General features: G+C 43.4%; 5 protein-coding genes across 8 annotated transcripts in view; 2 read left to right on the forward strand and 3 right to left on the reverse strand.

Annotated features, from left to right (window-relative positions):
* Positions 1-12,844, forward strand: part of HERC1 (HECT and RLD domain containing E3 ubiquitin protein ligase family member 1) — an 89,456-nt gene extending 76,612 nt beyond the window's left edge. The window contains 14 exon segments of the mRNA XM_042471421.1: positions 113-294; positions 791-946; positions 1,295-1,417; positions 1,881-1,983; positions 2,643-2,812; positions 3,583-3,721; positions 5,325-5,494; positions 6,823-6,992; positions 7,138-7,303; positions 7,712-7,788; positions 8,344-8,596; positions 8,744-8,896; positions 9,452-9,757; positions 12,172-12,844. Coding sequence (XP_042327355.1) covers positions 113-294; positions 791-946; positions 1,295-1,417; positions 1,881-1,983; positions 2,643-2,812; positions 3,583-3,721; positions 5,325-5,494; positions 6,823-6,992; positions 7,138-7,303; positions 7,712-7,788; positions 8,344-8,596; positions 8,744-8,896; positions 9,452-9,757; positions 12,172-12,357 — 2,354 coding nt within the window. The 3' untranslated portion in view covers positions 12,358-12,844.
* MINDY2 (MINDY lysine 48 deubiquitinase 2) overlaps positions 1-24,275 on the forward strand; it is a 689,230-nt gene that overhangs the window by 363,170 nt on the left and 301,785 nt on the right. The window lies entirely within an intron of this gene.
* MYO1E (myosin IE) overlaps positions 1-24,275 on the reverse strand; it is a 568,767-nt gene that overhangs the window by 258,271 nt on the left and 286,221 nt on the right. The window lies entirely within an intron of this gene.
* On the reverse strand, positions 15,268-19,364 carry FBXL22 (F-box and leucine rich repeat protein 22). Its single transcript, XM_042471412.1, has 3 exons — positions 19,226-19,364; positions 17,474-17,990; positions 15,268-15,969 (listed from the first exon to the last, which is right to left on the reverse strand). Exons 2-3 carry the CDS (start codon positions 17,836-17,838, stop codon positions 15,627-15,629), a joined length of 708 nt encoding a protein of 235 aa, XP_042327346.1. The 5' UTR covers positions 17,839-17,990; positions 19,226-19,364; the 3' UTR covers positions 15,268-15,626.
* The window catches only part of USP3 (ubiquitin specific peptidase 3), a 50,003-nt gene continuing 44,728 nt past the window's right edge, over positions 19,001-24,275 (reverse strand). For all 3 annotated transcript variants that reach the window (XM_042471390.1, XM_042471389.1, XM_042471391.1), the window contains 4 exons: positions 24,068-24,186; positions 23,475-23,588; positions 23,300-23,367; positions 19,001-21,678 (listed from right to left, as the gene is read on the reverse strand). In XM_042471390.1, coding sequence (XP_042327324.1) covers positions 21,513-21,678; positions 23,300-23,367; positions 23,475-23,588; positions 24,068-24,186 — 467 coding nt within the window. In that variant the 3' untranslated portion in view covers positions 19,001-21,512. The remainder of the gene's footprint in view (positions 21,679-23,299; positions 23,368-23,474; positions 23,589-24,067; positions 24,187-24,275) is intronic.

A 24,275-nucleotide genomic window follows, 5' to 3' on the forward strand; every position in this document is an offset into this window, starting at 1 on the left:
ACAGTCCAATTTCCACTGATTTTAAGGGCATGTGGGTTTTTTTGGTTTAGTATCATGTTTCATGTCAGGAGGTAAATATGATTCTGACATTTATCCCTTCTTTTTCCTGAAGGTTTTGTCGTAACTCAACTGGTGACATCTTGTGGATCCGATGGGCATTCCATGGCTCTGACAGAGAGTGGAGAAGTTTTCAGCTGGGGGGACGGAGATTATGGGAAATTGGGCCACGGAAACAGTGACCGGCAGCGCCGACCCAGGCAGATAGAAGCTTTGCAAGGAGAAGAGGTTGTGCAGGTACAAAGCAGCATTTATTTCTCTACCTGGTTAGAAAGAGAATAGATATGCCCCCTCCCCTCCATAACTGTTGCAGATACTGATGGACTCTTATAGCTGGATCCAGAGTCCCTTTTGTTCTCCCTGTCAGGACAGAACTAGGCACTGGGCACCTAATACAACTCTAATACAACACTTATTCCCCTTGTATCCCTCCCAAAAAATCCTGCCAGCCACTCCTGAGCTTATGGTCCTTGCTTCCAAAATTCAAACTGCGTAACAGAAAGAGTCAACACTCTAATGTAGGAGGTGATAAATTGTACATAAAGCTAGTGGGCAAATGCTTCAGTAAGTAAATGGAGAAGTGTTTCAAGCAATTCTAAGCCTTGTGTCCCAGGGGTCTGTGTGCCCCTTGCCAAATTGTATTCAGCATAGCCATGTGCTGCTTCTAAACAAATACTATTTGTCCAGACAACATTGCCAACAAGGTCTTCCTCTGATCTTCTTCCCCCTCCAGATGTCCTGTGGCTTCAAGCATTCAGCTGTGGTGACTGCAGATGGCAAACTGTTTACTTTTGGAAATGGTGATTATGGTCGACTGGGATTAGGAAACACATCCAACAAGAAGCTCCCAGAGAGAGTGACAGCGCTGGAAGGGTACCAGATTGGAGAGGTCTGACTTGAGGGACGTTTGTGCAGTTTCTCCCATTGATTTTCCAGGAACTATTTGGGGGAAGGTGGGGGACATCACCCAGAATTGCATCTTGAGTTTTGTGCTTTTTTCCCCTTCTCAGTTGGATTTTGACATTCCTGGCAGTTTGTTTTCCACAGCTGAATCTGGTATTCTGAACCACACATGCGAAAACATGTTACTAAATGTACCAGCCAATCATAAAAAAGCCTTGCTCACGGTTGCCTACTCCCATTCATCCACCCACCTTTGTTTTAAGAGGCAGTTTGGAAGTCTGGACTTGGCAACTTCTTTGAAACCCTGATTGAAACGCTTCTTTTTCCAAACCAGGTTGCCTGTGGGTTAAACCACACCATAGTTGTGTCCACAGATGGCTCAATGGTTTGGGCTTTTGGTGACGGTGACTATGGGAAGCTGGGCTTGGGAAATTCAACAGCAAAATCCTCACCACAGGTCAGTGCCTTCTGCATGCTTTCTCCCATAATGTCTCTAGATGTAGTCACAGACAACATTTTCTTCTTCCTGCCTCCCAAACTAGCTGTCAGTGACACTTTGCTGAACAGCACTTCCCAGCACCCCCCTCTTGGGAATGTTCAGCCAAGAAAGACCGGAACCACAGCAAATTTAAATTACATGCTTAAATAACATGCTTAAAAAGCATGATATAAAGAATGTAGACAAACATTAATATGAAAGAATGGTTCTCCATAATTTCAGTGGTTTTGAGCTTTATGCACATTACTTCTTGCTGCATTCAAAGCAGTGCTCTTTGAGTAGTAGGACATGTGCCAAAATTTTAAAACTGAATACAGTTCGGTGATTTAACTGTGCAGTTGGAGCTCTCTCATATGTGCTTTAATTCATCCCGTGTCACTACGGGGTAGTGATATTTTGGTTTTTTCCATCCTATTAATAGAAAGTAGACATTTTATGTGGAATCGGCATCAAAAAAGTGGCCTGTGGAACCCAGTTTTCAGTTGCGTTGACAAAGGATGGGCATGTATATACATTTGGGCAAGGTAAGCTTAGTTAGAATTTATTCTTCACACTTTCATTGGACTTCAGAAAAGAGGTCTTCCAAATTCAGGGGATGGGAGTAAGGAGTTTCTTATTTGTTGATAATATTTTGACTTGAAAGAGACATTTTGCTGTTGCAGCAAAGTGGTTCTCAACAGTTTAGCTGTTTGTCAAGCCTCAAAGTAGGAGAAAATGGGGTCTGTTTAGAAACACAAAAGGGGTCTGGTGGGTAGGCGAGTGTCTGTGTTAGATTGCAGGGATTGACATTGCAGGGAGACTAGAGTGTTCCTGACATTAGTCCTGCCAATATCTTATGAAATTTTTTCCAAGAAAGGGACAAATATACATTTTCCCTTGTGCTATTTTATTAATTCACCTGAATTAGCGTTGCCTTCCTCTTGCCCCAGTGCTACTCAAAATGGTGGTCCACGGACCAATGGAGGCCATTGGCTGCCAGTCCTTGGTGAATTTCCAGGAAGCAAAGAAACAGCTGTAACCAAAGGGTGCAAATATGGTACCAGTCTCTGCCATGTTGCAAAAAAGTAATAGGCAGTCCCATACCTACCCCTCCAAAATGAGATGCTTGAGGAAAGCTTCTGTTTCCAACTTAAATTTATCTTGTTCTGTTAGACCATAACCAGACTATGTGCCTCATTTCCAGACCGGCTGATTGGTTTGCCCGAAGGCCGGGCCCGCAACCACAATCGCCCTCAGCAAGTTCCGGCCTTGTCAGGGATTTTCATAGAAGATATTGCCGTTGGAGCGGAGCACACCCTCGCCCTCGCTGCCTCTGGGGATGTCTATGCCTGGGGGAGCAACTCGGAAGGGCAGGTGGGTATGAGACAGGCTTGGTTTCAGCTGCCCCAAATGCACTCTCCACTTTGTTCATGTGAACTTAAAAGGGCCCGAGTGGAGCAGAATACAGTGCGCCCTTTTTTTACGCGAGGGATCCGTTCTGGACCCCTCCGCGCGTCAAAAAAGCGTATGCTCAAGCCCCATTGAAAATAAAGGGGCTCGTGCATGGCACGGTGTGTGGTGGTGCGGCAGCGCACGCCACCCCATTACTCTTAGTGGGATGCACCGCCCCTTGCACCCTGCGTGCTCCCAGGTGGCTTTCAGCATATGCTGAAAGCCGCGTATGATGCGGGCGCACTGTACTGAGCCAACTGTATCCCCATACGTTTTCTGTGTGGTGAGATTTTGATTTATAGGATGGAACGGAAGAACCAGGATAGAAATACATTCCAACAAATGCAATTTCCATTTCCATCCAAGTAAATGAGTCACCGTTGTAGTGGTTTGAGCATTATACTGTGACTGAAGACCAGGATTCGATTCCCGCTCAGCCATGAAACCCACTGGGAGACCTTGTGCAATAAGTTACACACTCTCAGCCTCAGGGGAAGGCAATGACAAACGTCCTCCTCTAAATCTTGCCCAGAAAACTCCATGATAGGGTTACCATAAAGTCAAGAACTACTTGAAGGCACACCACACGCACACAAATGCATTTTTTAAAAAGTTTATCCCAGCTGTATATTTGATGTGCTGTGCATGCACTACAGTTACACAACACATTCATATGTTTCGCCATTTTCTAGCTGGGGTTGGGTCACACCAACCACGTCCGAGAGCCGACCCTCATTACTTCCCTGCAAGGGAAGAGCATCCGGCAGATCTCAGCGGGGCGATGTCACAGTGCCGCCTGGACTTCCCCACCGGTTCCCCCACGAGCTCCAGGTAAAGGACAGAATTGAGGTGTATCCATTAGAATATTGGAAAGAAAAGGACATTGAGAAACTGGAGCCTTGTGTCCAAAGGAGGGTGATTAAAATGGTGAAGGGTCTGGAAACCATGAAGCCCTATGAGGAATGACTGAGGGAGCTGGGGATGTTTAGCCTGGAGAAGAGAAGGATAAGAGGTGATATGATAGCCCTGTTTAAATACCTGAAGGGTTGCCATATTGAGGAGGGAGCAAGCTTGTTTCCTGCTGCTCCAGAGAATAGGACACAATGGAGCAATAGATGCAAGCTCCAGGAAAAGAGATTCCACCTCAACATTCGGAGGAACGTCCTGACAGTCAGGGCTATTTGACAGTGGAAAACACTCCTTCCTCGGAGTGTAATGGAGTCTCCTTCCTTAGAGGTCTTTAAGCAGAGGCTGGATGGCCATCTGTCAATGGGGATGCTTTGATTTAGATTTCCTGCATGGCAGAATGGGGTTGAACTGGATGGCCCTTTTTGGGGTCTCTTCCAACTAGGATTCTATGAAATATGGGGAATAAAAGTCTTAAGAAAGAATCTAGATAATAGATCAGTGCTATTAAATCAATGCTAACAAATGATATTGTGATTCATATTTATATATGATTTTATTGTGGTAATTTTATTCAGGGAAGGAAAGTGAGGTTTGGGGTGATTCAGGGGTTTGTTTTGTTTGATTTTTTTGTATTGTATTAACCTCTGTTGTTACCCACTTTGATCCTCAAAAAGGAAGAGGCAGGATATAAATACATTATTATTATTATTATTATTATTATTATTATGCTTTGTATAGCGCTGTAGATTTGCACAGTGCTGTACATACAAACAATAAAATAGTTTGTATGTACAATCTAAGAAATAATAGCATAATACATATAAATAATTATTATTTATTAAGTATGTCAAATAGTTGTTTTAAACTATGGTAAAGCTAAGGTAGATTTCCAAATAACAAGGAGATCCAAATGGAATGCAGAAGGGAAAATAACAAATAGCGAAGGGGTTTGAAGAAAAGAAACACCGCACAATCAAAGTAAAAATGATATAGAAAGAAAACTTACTTTTGACAGTTATTTAGGTTGGAGATGAAAGTGTAAAGTACCAAATGAGGATCGGTGTTTAACTAGAAAAAGGAATCATTTATCTAATATCTGGACACAACTGCCTGACGTGGGGAGTAGGTATTATGTCTTACGTTTTTGTTTTCTTGTTTGATGAAAATATGAATAAAAATATTTTTTAAAAAAGAATTGAGGTGTATCTCCGAATGATGTATGTATTCCTTAGAGCAGTGGTGGCCCTCTCTGTGGGCGCACATGCTGTGGCCGTAGCACAGAGTGTGCCAGAGTTTCTTACTAGAAAGCCAGAGGAACGTGGCACTTTGCAATAAATAAATGGGGTCTGGGTTGCAGTTTGGGCACTTGGTCTGTAAAAGGTTCACCATCACTGCCTTAGAGGAAATGTGGCATTTGTTGTTGGTCTTGGTTCAGCCTCAGAAATAGCTGTGTGTGGCGAAAGCCAAGGCCTTTTCAGGGTCCATCCTCGGAACCCATGAGACCCTTGTCTTTTTCCCTTGCCAGGCGTGTCAGTGCCTTTGCAGCTGGGCTTGCCGGACACCATCCCTCCTCAGTATGGAGCCCTGAAGGAAGTCAGCATCCACACAGTCAGAGCACGGCTGAGGCTGCTCTATCATTTCTCTGACCTCATGTATTCTTCCTGGAGGCTGCTGAACCTCAGCCCCAACAACCAGGTAATTTCTTGCTGGACATAATCTCCTCCATTCAAAAGCCTTTTGATGCTTTTGAAAACTCTGCCTTTCACTGCAAAAAAGAAAACCCAAAGCCATGATGTTTCAATATATTCTTGTGCAGGATCTTTCTCTTTGAGCCTAGGGCTCAACCCAGGAGGCAGCTCTGGATTAAAGATTTAGGAACTGTGCCAATTATATGGGCATTTTGCAAGCCTCCTCATTTTCTATGAGTTTCATGCAAGAGACTTAGTAATGGGTTGTCAGCTCCATAAATTGCAGCAAAATCAAGCCTTGAAGCTTCATGACATTAATGTAAAAAATGGATGGGTAAAGAGGTTGTCAAACCAGGGCCCCAGGAAAGGAATAGAAGGGAGGGAAGTGCAAGGCTGAAGGGCAAAGAAAGGAGAATGGAATACAGAGAGTAGGAAGAGTAAGGAAAGGTAGTGAAGGGATATGGAAGGAAATGGTAAGAATGAGTGAGTTAAATGAATGGAAGTATGAAGGACGAGAGGGAGAATAGAGAGGAGAAGGGGTAATGGGGTAAGGATGCTCTTAGGATTGGATGTATTGGGATTTATTTACATTTGATGTATGTGTAGTAGAACTAGAAAAGGAAATACTTGGATTTTATGGATAAGATGGCGAGAGGAAAGAGTTTATTGTTGTTATTGTTATTAAGTATATAAGAAATGGGGTAGTTAGTATGATTGTATGTAATTAGTTATTAGTAGAATGTTTCTTTCTGTGTGGTTTTTTTTTCCTTTCTTTAAGATAGAAGTGTTATGATTAATTGATGAGGTTGACTGTTGTTAGTATTTTTTGGTGTATTGTCTTGCCTTTTTCAAATTAATACAAATTTTAAAAAAAAACAGGACTCCATTTCCTCCATTTTAGGAGATTTCCCATCACTGCAGGGGGTTGGGGGATCCTAAAGTACAAGGCAGGCTGACCCCTAGGTTTTTGCTGAAAAAGAGTGGTCCACCTGGTTTCAAGGAGTTTGAATCTCTCATACTGGCGTTGGGAATTGGCTTCATTGACTTTTGCAACGGAGAGCTAATAGCTGGATAGGAGAGGTTGAAGTGTATGAAGGGACACATCTCCTCACTTCAACCTCCGTCACCATTTTAGTTGTCATTATTGTGGTTGCAAGCTGAAGGGGGGATGCCCTTGCTGTGCCAATCCCCAAGAAGATCCTACTGTTTCAGAAGCAGCTTTTAGGCTCTTGAAACAGGAGGTGAGTGGAGAGACTCCCATCCCAAAGAGGGCAGGCTGGCATTGGATGTGGGGAGCTTGTGAAACTGAGCTTTGTGGGTCTCCTGTCTTTACAGAGCAGCACGTCCCACTACAATGCTGGAACCTGGGGGATTGTTCAGGGGCAGCTGAGGCCGTTGCTGGCACCAAGGGTCTACACTCTCCCAATGGTCCGCTCCATAGGAAAAACCATGGTGCAGGGGAAGAACTATGGCCCACAGATCACCGTCAAAAGGATATCAACCAGGTCAGCTGCGTTCTTCAGTTCTGAGGACAACCAGGGGAATGGGTAAAGGTGGCCCTCTTTGATGTTCTCAGGGTAGGAACATCTCTTATTGCAACAACCTTGTTTGCAAGGTTGGTGGCTGACACTTTCTTTTCTCTTTCCAAAGGGGACGGAAATGCAAGCCTATATTTGTTCAAATTGCAAGACAAGTCGTGAAGCTAAATGCCTCAGACCTCCGCCTGCCCTCTCGTGCCTGGAAAGTGAAGTTGGTTGGAGAAGGCGCTGACGATGCTGGAGGAGTCTTTGATGACACAATCACAGAAATGTGCCAGGTATTGTTTTTAAGTCATAGGGAACTTCTATGTTTCCAGTTTCTTCCACATAATTTTATTGTGCTCTCCCACAAGCATTCTCTTACATTGGAGTGTGTGTTAGCAGTTGAAACACTTGCACAAATCCACAATCCCTGGCAGATTGTGATGCTGGGCCTGAAAGGATTTGGGTTTTTCCATCCCAGGCAACAAAGGCTCTCATGCCAAACTATTTCCTTCTGACCTTAGTTAACTGCTGTTACATTTGATATCCCTTTGTTGTGGAAATACAAGGTTGCTTTACATGGTAGCTACAAGAAAGGAGGTCTTTCTGACTCACATTTGAAACCAGGGAAAAGAATAAGTGTGGTGGCAATTGCTTTGGCATACATGACAATACACGAAAGCATTTTCTTCTTGCTTTAAAAGGAGCTTGAAACTGGGGTGGTTGACCTCCTGATCCCCTCCCCAAATGCAACGGCTGAAGTGGGCTACAACAGAGACAGGTGAGTGAGTCTCAAGGCATTTTCTTCTTGAAATTCATTGTATTCATGTGTTCAGCTCAGCATGTCACAACAACAGAATGAATAAATTTTTGCGAGTATGTCTTAAAATTGTTTCCGACTTATGGTGACTCTAAACCTTACCATGTTTGGGGGGGTTTTGACAAGATTTCTGCGGAGGCTTGCCATCTCTTCCTTTGAGGCTGAAAGAGTGTGATTACCCAAGCACACCCAGGGGATTTCCTTGGCCAAACGGGAGTTTGAACCCTGGCCTCCAGAGTCCTAATCCAACACTCAAACCACTACACCAACACCAGACTGGCTCTACATTACATCAGAAAGAACTAGAATCGGTCTTTGGGGTTGTTTGTGGATTTTTATTCTCTAGATGGAAGATTTCACCAGATAGGGTTAATGATTCCAGTGGGACAGACCACGCTGTGGCATTTTGTGTCCTGTTACGCTGAGCTTTGGTGGGCTGGGGATGTATTTTCCCTTTAGCGATTCTCGTGAAGCCACCCTGCCAACATCATCCTTGTGCCTTGCCTCTTTCCCAAGGTTCCTCTTCAATCCTTCGGCCTGCTTAGAGGAGCACCTAATGCAGTTCAAGTTCCTGGGCATCCTGATGGGGGTGGCCATTCGCACGAAGAAGCCCCTGGACCTTCACTTGGCCCCCTTGGTCTGGAAACAGCTCTGCTGCATCCCACTCACTCTGGAAGACTTGGAAGAGGTGGATCTTCTCTATGTGCAAACCCTTAACAGCATTCTTCACATTGAAGACAGCGGGATCACAGAAGAGAATTTCCACGAGGTAAAAGCTTGCGAGCCAGACTGTTTTACTGGCTCTGGGACTCTTAGTACTTGTGTCTTTTGGCTTGCTGTTTTGGGGTAGCTAGCATCCTGGGCTTCCATTTCTGGAGGCCAAATTCCTGGTATTGTCTTTTCCTCTCCCTACTAGATGATTCCTCTAGATTCTTTTGTTGGCCAGAGTGCTGATGGAAAAATGGTTCCCATAATCCCTGGTGGGAACAGCATTCCGCTCACTTTTTCAAACAGAAAGGAATATGTGGAAAGGGCCATCGAGTACAGACTCCACGAAATGGACCGTCAGGTAAGAGTCCTCAGTGTATCAAGTCCAGTGTGGGTTATAGTTAAAGGATAAGCGCACATAGTTGTAAAATTAGGTTTGGCAGTGTTGCCCATTTCAGATGAAAATGTCAAGAAACATCTGCCAGAATTCACAAAGGTAGTTAGGAGTTCATGAGTAAGAGTTATGCATTTGTGACTGGTTCCTATCTATGACTGCTGTGTATTCACCAGTTTGGGAAATACGTTGGGACAATTGGGAGAAAGGTTTTTTCTAAAGACCCACAGTATTGGATCATTTGCAAGAAGTCTGTGTAGTACCTTCTGTGCTTTCATTAAAAAGTAAAGTTTTTTGAGTCAATTTCCATAAGATAAAAACAAGACTTCTTAGTCACAGCCCACCCCAGATCACGCTTCTGTTTCATTCTCTTGCAGAGGTTTTATTTCACATTTCCTTGTGACCCGAGAGGTAATAGCCACCCATCCTGGCCTGGTCCCTAGCAGAAAGCACTTCGCTTTGAGTTATTGCAAAGGCAACACACTATGTGGCATTATAGAGCTCCATCTCTTTGCGTTGCAGGTGGCTGCGGTGAGAGAAGGGATGTCCTGGATCGTCCCAGTCCCCTTGCTGTCCCTTCTGACTGCCAAGCAGTTGGAGCAGATGGTTTGTGGAATGCCAGAAATCTCTGTGGAAGTGCTAAAGAAAGTGGTCCGGTACCGAGAGGTCGATGAGCAGCACCAGCTGGTACAGTGGTTCTGGCACACCCTCGAAGAGTTCTCTAACGAGGAACGGGTCCTTTTCATGAGGTTTGTGTCAGGAAGATCTCGCCTGCCGGCCAACACAGCAGATATCTCTCAGCGTTTCCAAATAATGAAGGTCGATAGGGTAAGGGACAACTCTTCCTCACTGTTGCCTGATCTCAATAATACAATCATAGAAGCTAGTAATAGAAAGTACACTTCGCTGATAGTTGAAAGTTGCTTTACTGGTGAGATACTCTGTACTCCTTTAGAATGCTTAGATTAATACTGATTTTGAACCGCCTGTTCCTAGGTGTTGAAACAGGTGAGAAGCCCTCCCTCTGGCTAAGAGACTCACTTTTGGAGTGCAAAACAAACTTCAAATAAGAGCTAGGAAGTAATTTTCTGTACTTTTTCACAGGAGGAAAAGGCCTTAAATGTGGGTACCTACTACCCAAATCAGACTGGTAGCGCCAGAACAAGCTACGTTAAGGGACTGTTCATTGGCAGCTCTGTTTTGATAGCCAAAGCCCCATCCAGCCCAGAGTAATGCTTCTCCTTTTTGATTCTTGGGTGGGAGATTAGGACCTGTGTGAGGGCTTCAGGAAGGACTATTGCTCTGATGAAAGCAAAAGGCTTGGAAAAATTCAAAGATATAGATAGCCATGTTGGTCTGTAGAATCAGTATGTTGAGAGCTCATGTAGCACCGTTACAGCGAGTCTCAAAGGTGCTACAAATCTCTCTACATACAATCTTGGAAAAGGTAACCAGATATAAGAGAGGAAGGAAGTAAAGTATGTCTGAAAGAAATTGGAAACGGATATGGAAGATTACGTACAGGAAGAGTCAGGAAGAAGGTTTAGTTTTGTTTTTAAAAAAGTAATATTTTTATTAATTTAAAAAAGATTTTACATATATACATATACATAAGGATAAATGAAGAGAAAAAGAAAAGAGAATTATAGAGGAAAAAAGAAGGAAAGAGGAAAAAGAAAAGGCAAAAAATGTGTGTGTGTATATATATATATATACACACACACATATATGCATATACACATACACACCGTATTTTCCGGCGTATAAGACGACCCCCAACTTTTCCAGTTAAAATATAGAGTTTGGGATATACTCACCGTATAAGACTACCCCTCTTCCAATGCACACCAAATAAAAAAATTTAAAAATCAGATTTGATTTCAATATGGTAATTTTAATTCAAATGCTTATGACATGCAGGTACTTAGCAAAGATGGCACCCGGCGTATAAGACGACCCCCGACTTTTGAGAAGATTTTCCTGGTTTAAAAAGTAGTCTTATACACCAGAAAATAATAGATAGATAGATAGATAGATAGATAGATAGATAGATAGATAGATAGATAGATAGATAGATAGATAGTGGTGAGAAAGAAGAGCGGTATGGAGTTAAAAATAACAAGATAGGATAGAAAAGTTGAGCATCTTCTAATTTACATAATCCTTTCGTATTGTAACTGCTTCTAAGAGTTAGTTCATGCATTTTTTTCTTTATGCAAATCATAATTTGTCTAGTTCTGACAAATTGTTTATATTTTTTATATTTGGAATAAGCAATGTTGAAGGTAACAAATTAAGAAGGTTTAGGTTTTTTACAGAGATACTGGTAAGTGGTAGAAGGTTGGAGTAAGTGAAGAAAGTTGATGAAGGGGCCATCTGAGAGGACAGATTATTATTATTATGCTGTATATAGCACTGTAGACTTACACAACGCTATACATACAAACAGTAAAATAGATAAAGTAAACCTGCCCATGGCATACAAACTAAAAGGATAGACAGGAAGGATAGGCCAAGGAAGAGAATTTAGAGAATAGGAGGTAGGAAGAATAGTAAGGAAGGGTAAGAAGGGATAGGAGGAGGAAGAGAGGAAAGAAAGACAAAGGATAGAAGTTACAGAAGGTTTGAAAATGGTGTGATGTATGTGATTGGGTTTGAAAGGCTTTTGGATTTGTTTGATTTTATGTTTGTATATGATGGATTGCTTGTTTGGAATACACTGGTGCCTCGGGTTACAAAATTAATTCGTTCCGCCATTCCTTTCGTAACCCGAAAATTTCGTAACCCGAAAAGGCTTTCCGTTAGCACTGGAAAGCCTATAGCTGCACTTTGCAGCATTTGAATTTCGCGCCGAAATGAATTTTGTAACCCGAAAAATATTTCGTAACCCGGAACAGTTTTTGCCAATCCAACTTTTTCGTATCCCGGAAATTTCGTAACCCGATCATTTCGTATCCCGAGGCACCAGTGTATTCAGTAATAGACTAAAGAAAAAAGGAAAGGTAACCAAAGTAGTGGCATTAAAAGGCTATTGGTGATGCCTTACAATTATGTGGAAAGTGCCATACAGAAGGCAGAAGGAGAACAGTTTTGGAAAGGAGACAGAAAGGCCTTGGGGATGCCTGCTATGGGTCTCTTCCCAGGGAAGATAGGCAGCAGGCCTACTAACAAGACCCTCTGCTTTCTTAAGAGCCGTCAGTCACATTTTGTCTTTCTCCCTTCCTTCCTTCCTTCCTCCTCAGCCTTATGACAGCTTGCCTACCTCACAGACGTGTTTCTTTCAGCTGAGGCTCCCTCCCTATTCCAGTCAGCTCATCATGGCCGAGCGTTTGCGCTATGCAATCAACAATTGCCGGTCGATAGATATGGACAATTACATGCTGTCCCGCAACGTGGACAACGCCGAGGGCTCCGACACGGACTATTGACACTGCAGATAGCAACAACAACAAAATAACCCTCTTCCTTTCTTGCATCTCGTGCCCATGTCAGGTTTCAGTGTTGACACCATTTTATGGTAATGGTAGATGTTTTAGGAAACATAAAACAGTGGCCACCTTTTTTAGTTACTCTAAATGTAACGAGACTTAGATGTGGTTTTCTTTCCCTCTCTTTCTGTGACTGTAAACAAAAAATGCAAAAAGGTGAGACTGGTAAGTTTTCTTCCTCTCTGCCCCTTTGTTCACTTTTTTGATAAGTTTGCATGCAGCCTTTCTGGTGCATTATATTTTTTGATGTTGGGAATGGTGCATTTATAAGCCTTCCCAGTGAACATGAAGAGTTGTACATTGTGTATAATTGTTCATTAGAAAGGACAGTTTTACATGAATATTCATATATTTATTTTTGTTTTAATTTGAAATGCCTGTGCAGGGTTCCTTATGCAGAGAAAATAAAAGCAAATTCAAGAATTGACGAATGGTTTTGCTACTTAACGTTTCCTAGTGGTTTACTGAGCATTTGAAATTGAGTTTATCTAGAATTGTAGCCTTTTCACATCCTGTTGACCATATTAACAGGGGAAAAGGAGAGAAATAAACCATAAGTCATGCCATGGAATATTTGAGAAATAAACCTTATATATAAATAATATACATATACACACACCTAGTGTAGGAGGAATGTCTTCTAACTGCTAACTAATAATAATACTGTTTTTGCCATTAATTTAAGTTTCTACTTGCTGACTTCTCAGTCTTTCCACTGTGGTTCCAGTCAAGTAGGAGAAACTGAAATTAATGGCAAAAACAGAATTATTATTAGTCTAGCAGTAAGATAGAAGTATATATGTATATATGTATATATGTGTGTGTGTGTATCAGCAGCGAAGAGATTAAATTAAAATATGTATGATTTTGTTTGGCAAAATTATAACATTGAAGATTATGCTAAATATATATGGCAGCTTTTTAGACTCTTGTTCCGCAGAAAATTAAGGTTCTATAGGAACTACAACATCCAAATCATTTGCTGTGATAAAAGGAAGGTGGACAGGTTTTAGGGGTTGTTAGATCATTTCGGCTAAAAAGTACTGTATATACTCATGTATGTCTAGAAATTTTAGACAAAACATTGACCCAAAAAACCTGGGTCAATTTATCCATGAGTCAATGTAAGTACTGTACTTTATTTAACTCCATCAAAAAACCCTCTACAGTGGTACCTCGGGATACGAAATACCCAGGTTACGAAATTTTCGGGATACGAAAAAATCCCATAGGGAATTATTGTTCCAGGTTACGAATGTTTTTTCGGGTTACGAAAAAACTTTTGGTGCTTTTTTCGGCTTTTTCGCACGGAATCGCGGCTTTTCCCCATTAGCGCCTATGGCAATTCGGCTTACGAAGGCTTTTCGGGTTACGAAAGCGGCCGCGTTACGAATTAATTTCGTAACCCGAGGCACCACTGTACTATTTCATCCATCCATCCAGTCTTTAGGGTGAGCACAAACAGTTATGTCTGTCAAAAAATTTAAAGTTCTTTAGCATCATTTTCATCTTTGTTTCATCTTTTATATTCTTTGCGACACACTGATAAGTTTTACCCTTGCCTTATCCACGGGTCATATCAAAATCCATAATTTTGGCCATTTTGACACACATATATACTGTCCTCAACTTATACATGAGGTTGACTTATAGTCACGTATATACAGTACATTTTAGTAGAACTAAATACAATTTGGAGAAATTAGCCTGTCCAATATAAGATTTAAGGTACCCGGTTGACCGGCCAAACCCAAAGGGTACTCAACAATGGCTCCTTTTCATCCTAGAGAGAAGTGACCAGTGGGGTCCCACAGGGCTCTGTCCCGGGCCCAGTGCTATTCAACATCTTTATCAATGACCTGGATGACAGAATTGGGAGCATACTTATCAGATTTGGAGATGACACCAAATTAGGGGGAATAGCTAATACCCCAGAGGACAGGATCAAGATTCAAAATGACCTGAATAGACTAGAAAGCTGGGCCAAAGCTAACAAAATGAAATTCAACACGGAGAAATGTAAGGTATTGCACTTAGGGCGGAAAAATAAAATGCACAGATATAGGATGGGTGACACCTGGCTGAATGAAACTACGTGTGAAAGGGATCTAGGAGTCCAAGTAGACCACAAGTTGAACATGAGTGAACAGTGTGATGCGGCAGCTAAAAAGGCCAATGCTATTTTAGGCTGCATCAATAGAAGTATAGTGTCTAGATCAAGAGAAGTAATAGTGCCACTGTATTCTGCTTTGGTCAGGCCCCACCTAGAATATTGTGTCCAGTTCTGGGCGCCACAATTCAGAAAGGACATTGAGAAACTGGAGCGTGTCCAAAGGAGGGCGACAAAAATGGTGAAGGGTCTGGAAACCATGCCCTATGAGGAACGACTTAGGGAGCTGGGGATGTTTAGCCTGGAGAAAAGAAGGTTAAGAGGTGATATGATAGCCCTGTTTAAATATTTGAAGGGATGTCATATTGAAGAGGGAGCAAGCTTGTTTCCTGCTGCTCCAGAAAACAGGACCCGAAGCAATGGATGCAAGCTACAGGAAAAGAGATTCCACCTCAACATTAGGAGGAACTTCCTGACAGTAAGGGCTGTTCGACAGTGGAACAAACTCCCTCGGAGGGTGATAGAGTCTCCTTCCTTGGAGGTCTTCAAACAGAGGCTGGATGGCCATCTGTCAGGGATGCTTTGATTTGGAGGGGGTTGGACTGGATGGCCCTAGTGGTCTCTTCCAACTCTACGATTCTATGATTCTATGATTCCTTTGGTAGTTGAGTTTTGGAGACGATCAACTGTTGCAGTCGATTTCAACAAACACTCAAAAGCCCAGCCGCTTCTACAAAGAAGAAAATTTTGATTTTAATTTTGGAAAAAGGCCACTCAACACGTGAAAAACATTTTGTATTCATAAAGCAATCACAGCTTGTTTGGGAAGTGAAGGACCTTTCTAGTTCTCCATTTTTCCAGTAATGGGGCACCCAACATTTGTGAGAACATAGAATGTAGAATTCCAGTAACCATGCTGACTAAGTCAGCCTTAAGAAAGAGTTTTTGCCATTGGTTTTGCAATGGGTTTTGTGCAGGATTTTCCCCAGCAGCTGTACAGATAATTCTATATCCATTTCTGTATGGATGTGCTTGAAGTCCCAAAGCCGTGCAGAAATACATGAATGAATCTCGCTCGACGCAGAGGTTGCTCTTTCCCTCAGTGCCACAGCAGTTTCCTGAATGCCCTCTCCGATGCCCCGTTACCTGGCTTTTTGTCTGGGATCATGTCTGCGCTTCTTTCTGCTTTTAAAGTTATTGACGGGCACCTTTTCTGCACCCGCTGCAAACCTGCCTGCGTTACGTTCCTGCAAAAGTCCACGTGCAGCGTTTGCAAGGCATCAGCATAAAGGGTTACAGCGTCCAAAGTCTGGTCAGTGATCTGGACGCAGTTTTCCAGCCGCAGAGTCCGGAGGCTGGAGCAGCTCTTCAGAAGCAAAGTGATGTAGGAGTCGGTAACATGGCCGCACCCAGAAAGTGTCAAAGATAGTAGGTTTGGACACCTTGAAAACACAAACAGGAGTTATAATGAAACACAGTGGTCAGCTGGGGATATAGGATTTAAGAGCAGTAAGACTGGTCTCCCATCTTCCAACTGGTTAAAGCCATCCCACTCCTAGTCTGATGGGATGGTTGCTCCAAATCACTTGTTGCTACAAGTGTGTTAAGGCTTTACGCAGAGGGTAGTTATGGGCAATTCAGGACTGTTATTCTGCAGTAAGACCCTCACAGCACAAGCATACAGTACTAGACTATTGTCTTGGTTTAGTTAATGCCATGGTTAATACAGTCAGCCTCTATATCCATGGATTCTGTAGCCATGAATTAAACCATCTAAAGCTTGCTATTTTTTAAAAAACCAAAAGCACCCTTAATTTTTCCGTTTTATCAGTATGTAAAGAGATCTTGTTGCACCTTTGAGACTAACAAAGAAAGAAGTTGGCAGCATGAGCTTTCCTAGACTTCAGTCTATTTCCTCAGATGCGTTTGAGGAAATGTATCTGGGGAAGTAGATTGAAGTCTGAAAGCTCATGATGCCAACTTCTTTCTTTCAGATCTCTACATATAGATTTTACAGACTAACATGGCAACATCTTTGAATTTTATCATGTTATATAAGGGGCACAATTTTCTTAACCCACTGTATATAATGGAACTTGCTCATTCACACATTTTACTATCTGCAGGGAGGTCTTGGAACCAAACCCCAGCAAATACCAAGGACTCACTGTAGTGAAGTTGCCTTGGTTTTGCAACTAGCTGTATGGCTACTAATCATGATGGCTATGCTATCTCTCAATATCATACCTCTGATGCGGCCATGTTGACCTCTCTACACAAGACCGGACTTGTCATTATACCAGCATGTAGTTGCATGTATAATCTTGGTCTCCCTATTTTAAATCTCTTTTTAAACCTCTTCAAGAAAGAGCTCAGGTTAGAATATTCTATGCATTGAACACAGAGGATGTATTGCAGCATCAGTCTCTGGCAGTTTGTAAAATATTTCGCAGCGGTTGTGAGCAAGTGCCAGCAAACGGCAACAGCCTCAGCCTATTTAGGGCTGCGGATTTCTCTGTGCCTGGGCTTTTTGTCTCAAATCATTGTTTAGGCCAAAGTGCCGGTTAATCTTCACGCTGTTTAAAGGAGGGAGGGAGAGGGAGGGTGGCTAAAAAGGAACAGCAAAGGAATGCTTGGAATGGCAGGGCAGCCTTAACGCCTGGTCGCCATGGCATTTGAGGACAGAAGTGGCCTTTTAGAAAACTAGCATGTGGTTTCATTCACCTTTAAAAACACGAGGAAAGAAGAGCTGGGACTCTGGTGCTGGGGAATTTCAGATGTGTATATTAAAAAACAAACCCTGCTTTCACACAGAAACAAAAACATTTTTACTCTCTGCTAAACGTACAATGGATCTACTAGGCCATACTGTACAAGCATTAAGTCTGTAACACATCTATAACACAGCCCATCTCGGTGAAAAACTTCACATGCCCGAAGACTTACCTCTCACAAACCTGGAGTAAGAAATGGTTGACGGTGTGTTCATGTACGCTGCAGATGTCCCTCTGCAAGGTGGTCTTCATCCAATCCTCAACGTTGCAGACTTTGACTTGGCTGGAATGCCAGCAGATGGAAAGGCAGTGCAAGGCTGGTCCCAGGACATAGTTGCTCTTGGTCAGCTCCGTGGGGGAATGGAAGTGCAGCACCGGCCACAGCGAGGGCTCCTGAAAGACCCTCCGCATCCGGGGACACGTCTGGGCCAGGCTCCTCCGGCTGTTTTTGTCCAGGAAGGAGAAAATGTGCAGGAGGCACTCCCAATTCAGCTGCATTAGATGCATGGCCCCTGAGGGTCTGCAAGGAAGTAGCATGCTCCGGACGCTTCCCGGTCCCTCCTCGCACAAATATGGTGTGGAATGGAGGTTATTTTTGGCCTTTGACAGCTGGGAATGAAGTTTCCAAAAAGGGCAATGACCAGGGGAAGGCCGACAGCAGCCTGAATTTTCTTCTCCCCACGGAATGGCTACGGGAAGAGCAAAATGGCTTAGTTTACTCAGATCTTGCCTTAAAAGGATTTACATGCCTCTGAGCCGATTTGTGCTTGTTTAGGAGGTGGACTGTGCTTGTTTAGAGAGGTTTCCAGCCCACCCCTCTGAAAGGAAAGGACTGGCAGGACTCCGCTCATCATGGCAAGCAAAAGAAACAAGGAAGTGAAGGAGTCTACGTTTTTCCAAGGGCGGCAGCCCCTGCCTTTTGAGAATGGTCTGTGACACAAAACTACACACACAAGGCCTGGAGGGATCTACCCGCTTGGAACAACTGCTCAAGCCCCAGAAGACCTGATACAGGCAGCCTGGCAAACCCTTGCAATGCTGGCCACAATGGTGAACAGGGAGAGGGGAAGAAAGGAACTGCCAGAAAAAGAGAACGCCTTTCTTCCCCAACAGCTGCAGCCAAAGATATTTTGCTCTCCCATAACAAACAAAAAGTTGCAATGAGTTGGACGGCCTGCGTTTCTGGGCCCAGTTGCAGCTGCTTTCTTTCCCAGCAGTCAATGCCAGTTTTATTTTTCACTCAGGGTTGTGTGAGGAACTGTGTAAGACGCCTAACACAAAGGTGACCTGTGCTGCAGCATCACCCACTGAGTAGCCAAACTCAACCTAGCTACCAGCAGGGGCCAATAAGGTGCAGGAAATGCATCTTGGCATCCCACGCTTTTGGCAACTGTTCCTCTGCCTTCTTGCTGGGAGGTGGCACAACCCATGCTTGCTCCCAAGCAGCCTGGCAAGTCAACGTCCACCAAGTTACTTGTTTAAAAACACACCAGCAGCAGACCAGACCAGTCCCATGGAGGGGATAGAGCTCCATAACCCAAGTCACCCAGTGAGAAAAAAAAATACTTAAATGCTACATCTTCCAGAAGAGAGTGGCATTGTTTTGTTTTGTTTTTGAGAGAGAGAGGAAGCGAGCTTAAATTGTGGCCCAGAATCGCCCTCTAAACATTCCAAAGACAACCATTTTACAGTCTTCACCAAGGCTTATGCAACAAGATTTTAATGGCAAACAAACAATCACAACTATGGTACTATACAGCCCAAGGACCCTCTATAACACAAACTGGAAACAGTAGGCTTGTGTTGAGAAACGCAGAAGATGACCACAGTGGGACAGAGAAAGAGCCGCCTGGAGAGAGAAGACTGCCTCACTGCCGCGTCCAGCCTGCCACCACCAGTGCCCCATAACCGGATGGAGCCTTACCTTGGCCAGACCCTCTTCTTACAACCACCTGGTCTTCTTTTGCTGAAGAATGGCAGAACTCTGGTCCATTAATGTGGCACTGTTGCCAACAGCATCTAGGGCAGCTTCATCTTACAGGAGGGGCACAGAAGGACACAGCATTGGTCTTCTCAAACAACAACAGATATGTGGGGCAGCCTGTGACTAGGCCATGGGTACTGGCCACCCACTAGCCCCACAGCCAGTGTTTTTTTCAGGCTCCATCGCCACCTGGGGCAGGGCAGTGCCAGGCCAAGCATCTCCCTTGGCAGAAACCCAGGTGTGCGAGTGTAGGGCGGTGGTGTCGTCCTCCCGTCGCAATACAGGACAAACAAGGGGGGAAATGTCCAATACTATCTCAGGTGCAGAACGCGCTTCCGACTGCTTCGCTTTGACACAACTCACTGAGTAGAATCCAGTGGATAAGCAAATCTCCACCAGGAAGAGAAATAACGTGTGTTGCCACAACTCGCTGCTTCGACTGTCCACACGGCATGTGTTACGCAGGGGCGGACGGGAGCCACACGAAGAAAAAGGCTTCTTTGTCCCAGGCCAACCCCTTCCGCCTGAGCTTCCTGAGGACAGGAGCAGCAAGTAAGTGCTTTGCATTTTGCCTGCCACATTCCAAAAAGAGTAACACAGCATGTCACAAGGGAGGAATACTGTTACATGAAAGGGATCAGGGAAGAAAGAATGGGTTTGTGGAGGGGAGAAATGAGAACCAGGAACAGCACTGCTGGTTTAACAGCCACTGTTTTCCCTTTGCAGTGGTTTCTACGTTACGAAGAAAGGCACATTTACATCATTCCCTGAACCTCAGCCTTCTAAGTCCCTCTGCCTCCGAGGTTCAACTGATGCTAATTCAGGGTTTCGGCTCTAAAGGGGTTGGGAAAGTGACCTAAGTCCCCTGAGAGAGAAAAGAAGAAAGCAAAAAAGGGAAGAAAGGGAAGAAGAAAGCGGAAAGAGAACATACGAGGGAGTGTGTTAATGTAACTCACAAAGATGTGGGGCAGAAGCCACTTTCTTACTCCCCCTGAAGTGTTTAAGTTACAAGCCTCACAAGCCTCTTCATTGCAGCCAAAGGCAACCATCACCTCTATTCAACTGTGCTTGCCGCAGTTTGAACCTTACCCTCAGCATCATCCATGATGCATCAGGAAAGCATGAAACACAAAGCCAAGAAATGCACTGAGCAGAATGAAGATGCTGGTGCCATGTTGTGGCACCTGGGACAGCAAAAGAGTCTCAGGATCGGGATGACTATGACCACCATAGACTACACATTCTTCCTCCAGACCTACAGCACACTGCTCCTGGCTGCCTCTTCCCACATCGACAGCCGTTCAGAGGGCTATGGCTTGCATGATAAAACTTGGTAGGGGTCTGGGTTTTAAAACAAAAAACAGTCTTCTACTCTACCTCCAACGCATCACAAGACCAAAGGGAACATGATGGCATTAAGGGAACAAATCTAAAAAGTTCTAGAGGAAAAGAAGCTAGGCAACCTTAAACTTTATCAGATTTTTCTTTTTTGAAAGGTAGCTTAACTGCTGCAAAATTGTCATTTTTCATCACTGAAAGGAAAATCAATTTTTTTATATAATTAGCTTCTGTTACCAACAACATAGTCAGCTACTGATGTACACAAAACAGGGAAAGGAAGCAGCCTCCAGAAACAAAAGTAGCAGCAATTATGCAGCCCATGTAACGAGGCCACATTTTGTCCCTTAAAAAACAAACAGGCCACCCGAACTCTGTCCGCACGTAATGCGTCCGCAACACAATCTGCAGGTACAAGTCCTTGATCTTACAAGAAAGTAGCCTTGCATAACAGGCAGAAAAGCCACCCAAGGCTCTCGTTTCATAATTGAGTATGCCACCGTGCTAATTGGAAGGATTCAAGTTTCTCTGATGTAAATGTGCCTTTGAAAAGCAAACAGGAACATATAGATATACAAAAGTCAAACAACTAAAGTAGCTCTTGAAACTATGTATAAAAAAAATCGAGTTAAAGCAGCAAATCAAATTTATCTGCTGAGGTGTTCTTTTCTTCTGGTGTCACTAACAACCAAGTTAGCTTTGTGTCCACATTTCAACAAATCAAATGCTATTACTGACAAAGTAAAACTAGAAACCACAAGGAGGAGGAGAAAAAAAAAATCTGAAAAGTGCACAATGAAATCAAGAGTCTTGGATCAAGTATCTGTGGAGGATTGGAAATGTTTTATCCAGAGGACTTGATATGCAAAAGTTGGGGGGAGAGGTATTATTAAAGTTTGTCCAGGCTGGACTTGGCCTGCCGCTCGACGTAGAAGAGGATATAGGCCTTGGCTTTCACCACCGTCTCCTCGTCTGTCAATGTCACGGTGCTGTCGTTGAAATGGAACCAGCGCCCTTCGTGGGTCGCATAGGCAGTGTAATGGCCGGAGCCAACCCTGCAAATATAGACATACAAATACAGAGGGACAGATTCAGTGCTCCGTTATTTATAAGAAACATAATTCAAGAAGAGACCAGTCAGGAACATCCCAAGCCAAACACCACTTTCCCATGAGCAGCTGCAACGCTGCCCTTGCCTTGGTCAAAGCCTTTTTCCAGCATCTCCTAATCCTCGGGTGCCTTTTTTTGTAACCCACACCACAAAACCTAACAAATTTGCGAGGAAGAAAGGCAACCTCCGGAGCGGTGGGCACCCAGAGAAAAGTCATCTCCGCCTGCTTATAGCCTGCCCTTTGTCCACAGATCTCAGGGAAGCATACAACAAGTTTACTGATTAGCCAACTGACCATATCAATGGTAAAATACAAGAGAAGCATATAATAATATCAATGTAAGACAATAAATAATAAAGATAAATTAAAAGGCTACCAGGATATTAAACGATTTGTTACTTGAAGCACTTGAAATCCCTTGGAACTTAAAAATGAGGCAAACTGGATGAAATCAGCTAGGCCTCAAAGGCTGAAACAGAAAGCCTTTTATGTTGTGAATTGACGTGGGAATGCCAACAGTCAAGGCTTTCTCCCACAATGCACTGCCCTCACTGATCAAGTAAATTATCAAAACCACCATCATTATCATTATCATTATTTTATTCATTTATATTCCACCTTTCCTCCAATATTGGGACTTAAGGCAGCCTTGTTCTTGTTATGTGCGCTTTATGGTGACCAAAGGCAGCCCTTTCACAGGGTTTTCTTGGCAAGATTTGTCCAGAGGGAGTTTGCCTTTGCCACCCTGTGAGGCTGAGAGAGTGTGGCTTGCCCCTGGTCACCCAATGGGTTTCCATGGCTGAGTGGGGACTCAAACCCTAATATCCCACAATCTCAAGCCAACTCTCCAACCACCGCACCACGCTGGCTCTGGTGATGTGATGTACATTAGGGAAAATCATTTTGTTTGGCAAGTTCTTCCTTCCAAACATTAAAACCATCAGGACTACTGCAAAAACAGCAGTGGTCTTGATGCTCTAGGCCCGAGGCAGATATTGGAACCAGACCCACAAGTGCCTCCTTCGAACAACAAGGATCTCCCTCTCTCTGAAACAGATGTGAAAGCCCTTATTCTAGGGATTTCTATGTGCAAGCAACCTCTTGTCAACACTAGCCCATACTCCCCATCCCTGAAGACCCACAAACGCTTCTGAGGAACAGTCTTTTTAGTGATTTTGGACTTTAGCTCCCAGAATCCCAGACTATTGGCCAACATGGTTGAGGCTTCTGGGAGCTGAAGTCCAAAATCTCTTAAAAGGCACACAGCTTGGGGATCACTGGGTTAGAGAATGTCCAAAAACAGGCTTATGTATGTGTAAATCTACATTGTCCTGAGATCTTGTGATATGGGGAAGGAGATTAATAATGCTGCCCTTGGTCAGCTAAGTGACCAGCCCTGAGGCAAACCTGCTCATGCATCTGGAATGCACCCAGTAGCCAAAGGGAGAGGGGCTTTAATTACACCAGTTTTCAAGTGCAGTAATGTGGGTTTTTTGAGAAGATGAAACTTTGAATGGTTAGCCTGGGAAGACAAAGCAGCCCTCAGTGTTCTGATCCTACTCACCCTGAACCATGGTGCACCACCACAGCTGCCAGGTCATACAGGCAGTTTTCTGGTCCACTGTTTTCAGGCTGCAGTTTGGGAAAGGGGTGGGAAGGACACACAGAGCAAACACAGTGAGAATCCACTAGAATTATAGGCCCCGCCATACTCTCCTCTCCCATGACAGCCTCTGTACCTCTAGCAAGTAACATTTCATGTCTAGGCCTCTCAGGGGAAATTCGACATATGTGTCCACTTTGTTCCTCAAATATGCTGTCCAGTGAAAGCGTTTCAAATGTAAGCACAGTACCTGCAGCATAAAGAGACACAAAAGACAAAGGTAATAGTGAGACTCCTTTAATGGATAAGTATTTTTAAATTACAACAATAATGGAAATTAAAAGTAAAGAACTCCCACATTCCTTCAGATGTATTTTTAGAAAGGAAGTATTTATCACATGTAAATAGAGCTATGTGATCCTGTCAGTTCTCAAGATTAAGCTCCACATATAAATCATAAAAGAACAAATGTTTCAAGGCACCTGCAAGTGAAACTCATTTGCAATACAATGTGGCACAAATTTAATTTAATTAATTCAGCAGAAACATTTATGCCACCCTAGCACTCAGACACATCAGAAGAGCTTTAGAGACAGATATGCTCACATGCATGTTTCCAGAAACAAAATGAGGACCAGAAAAATGAGTTTTAATCCCAGTCACCTCAAAACTGCAGATTCCTTCAGATGTACTATGTTTCACATCTTTTCAGCAATATCTACTTCTCACCTTTGGTAGTTTCTGGATCCAGAACTTCTTGGTGGACTTCTGTTTCTTTTTACATTTGTGGCACATGTAGAGTTCTGTTTCATCAAGTTCTTCCAGGTCTGTAAAACTGCGAAGACAATCTAGAACCGAATTCAAACAAGATGGTTAAAACCAATTTTTCCTGCCTTTTAATTCAAACCTCTAATTGCCCCAAAAAGGATTAGTCACA

The sequence above is a fragment of the Sceloporus undulatus genome, chromosome 6 (assembly GCF_019175285.1).
Source record: "Sceloporus undulatus isolate JIND9_A2432 ecotype Alabama chromosome 6, SceUnd_v1.1, whole genome shotgun sequence".
Lineage (NCBI taxonomy): Eukaryota > Metazoa > Chordata > Lepidosauria > Squamata > Phrynosomatidae > Sceloporus > Sceloporus undulatus.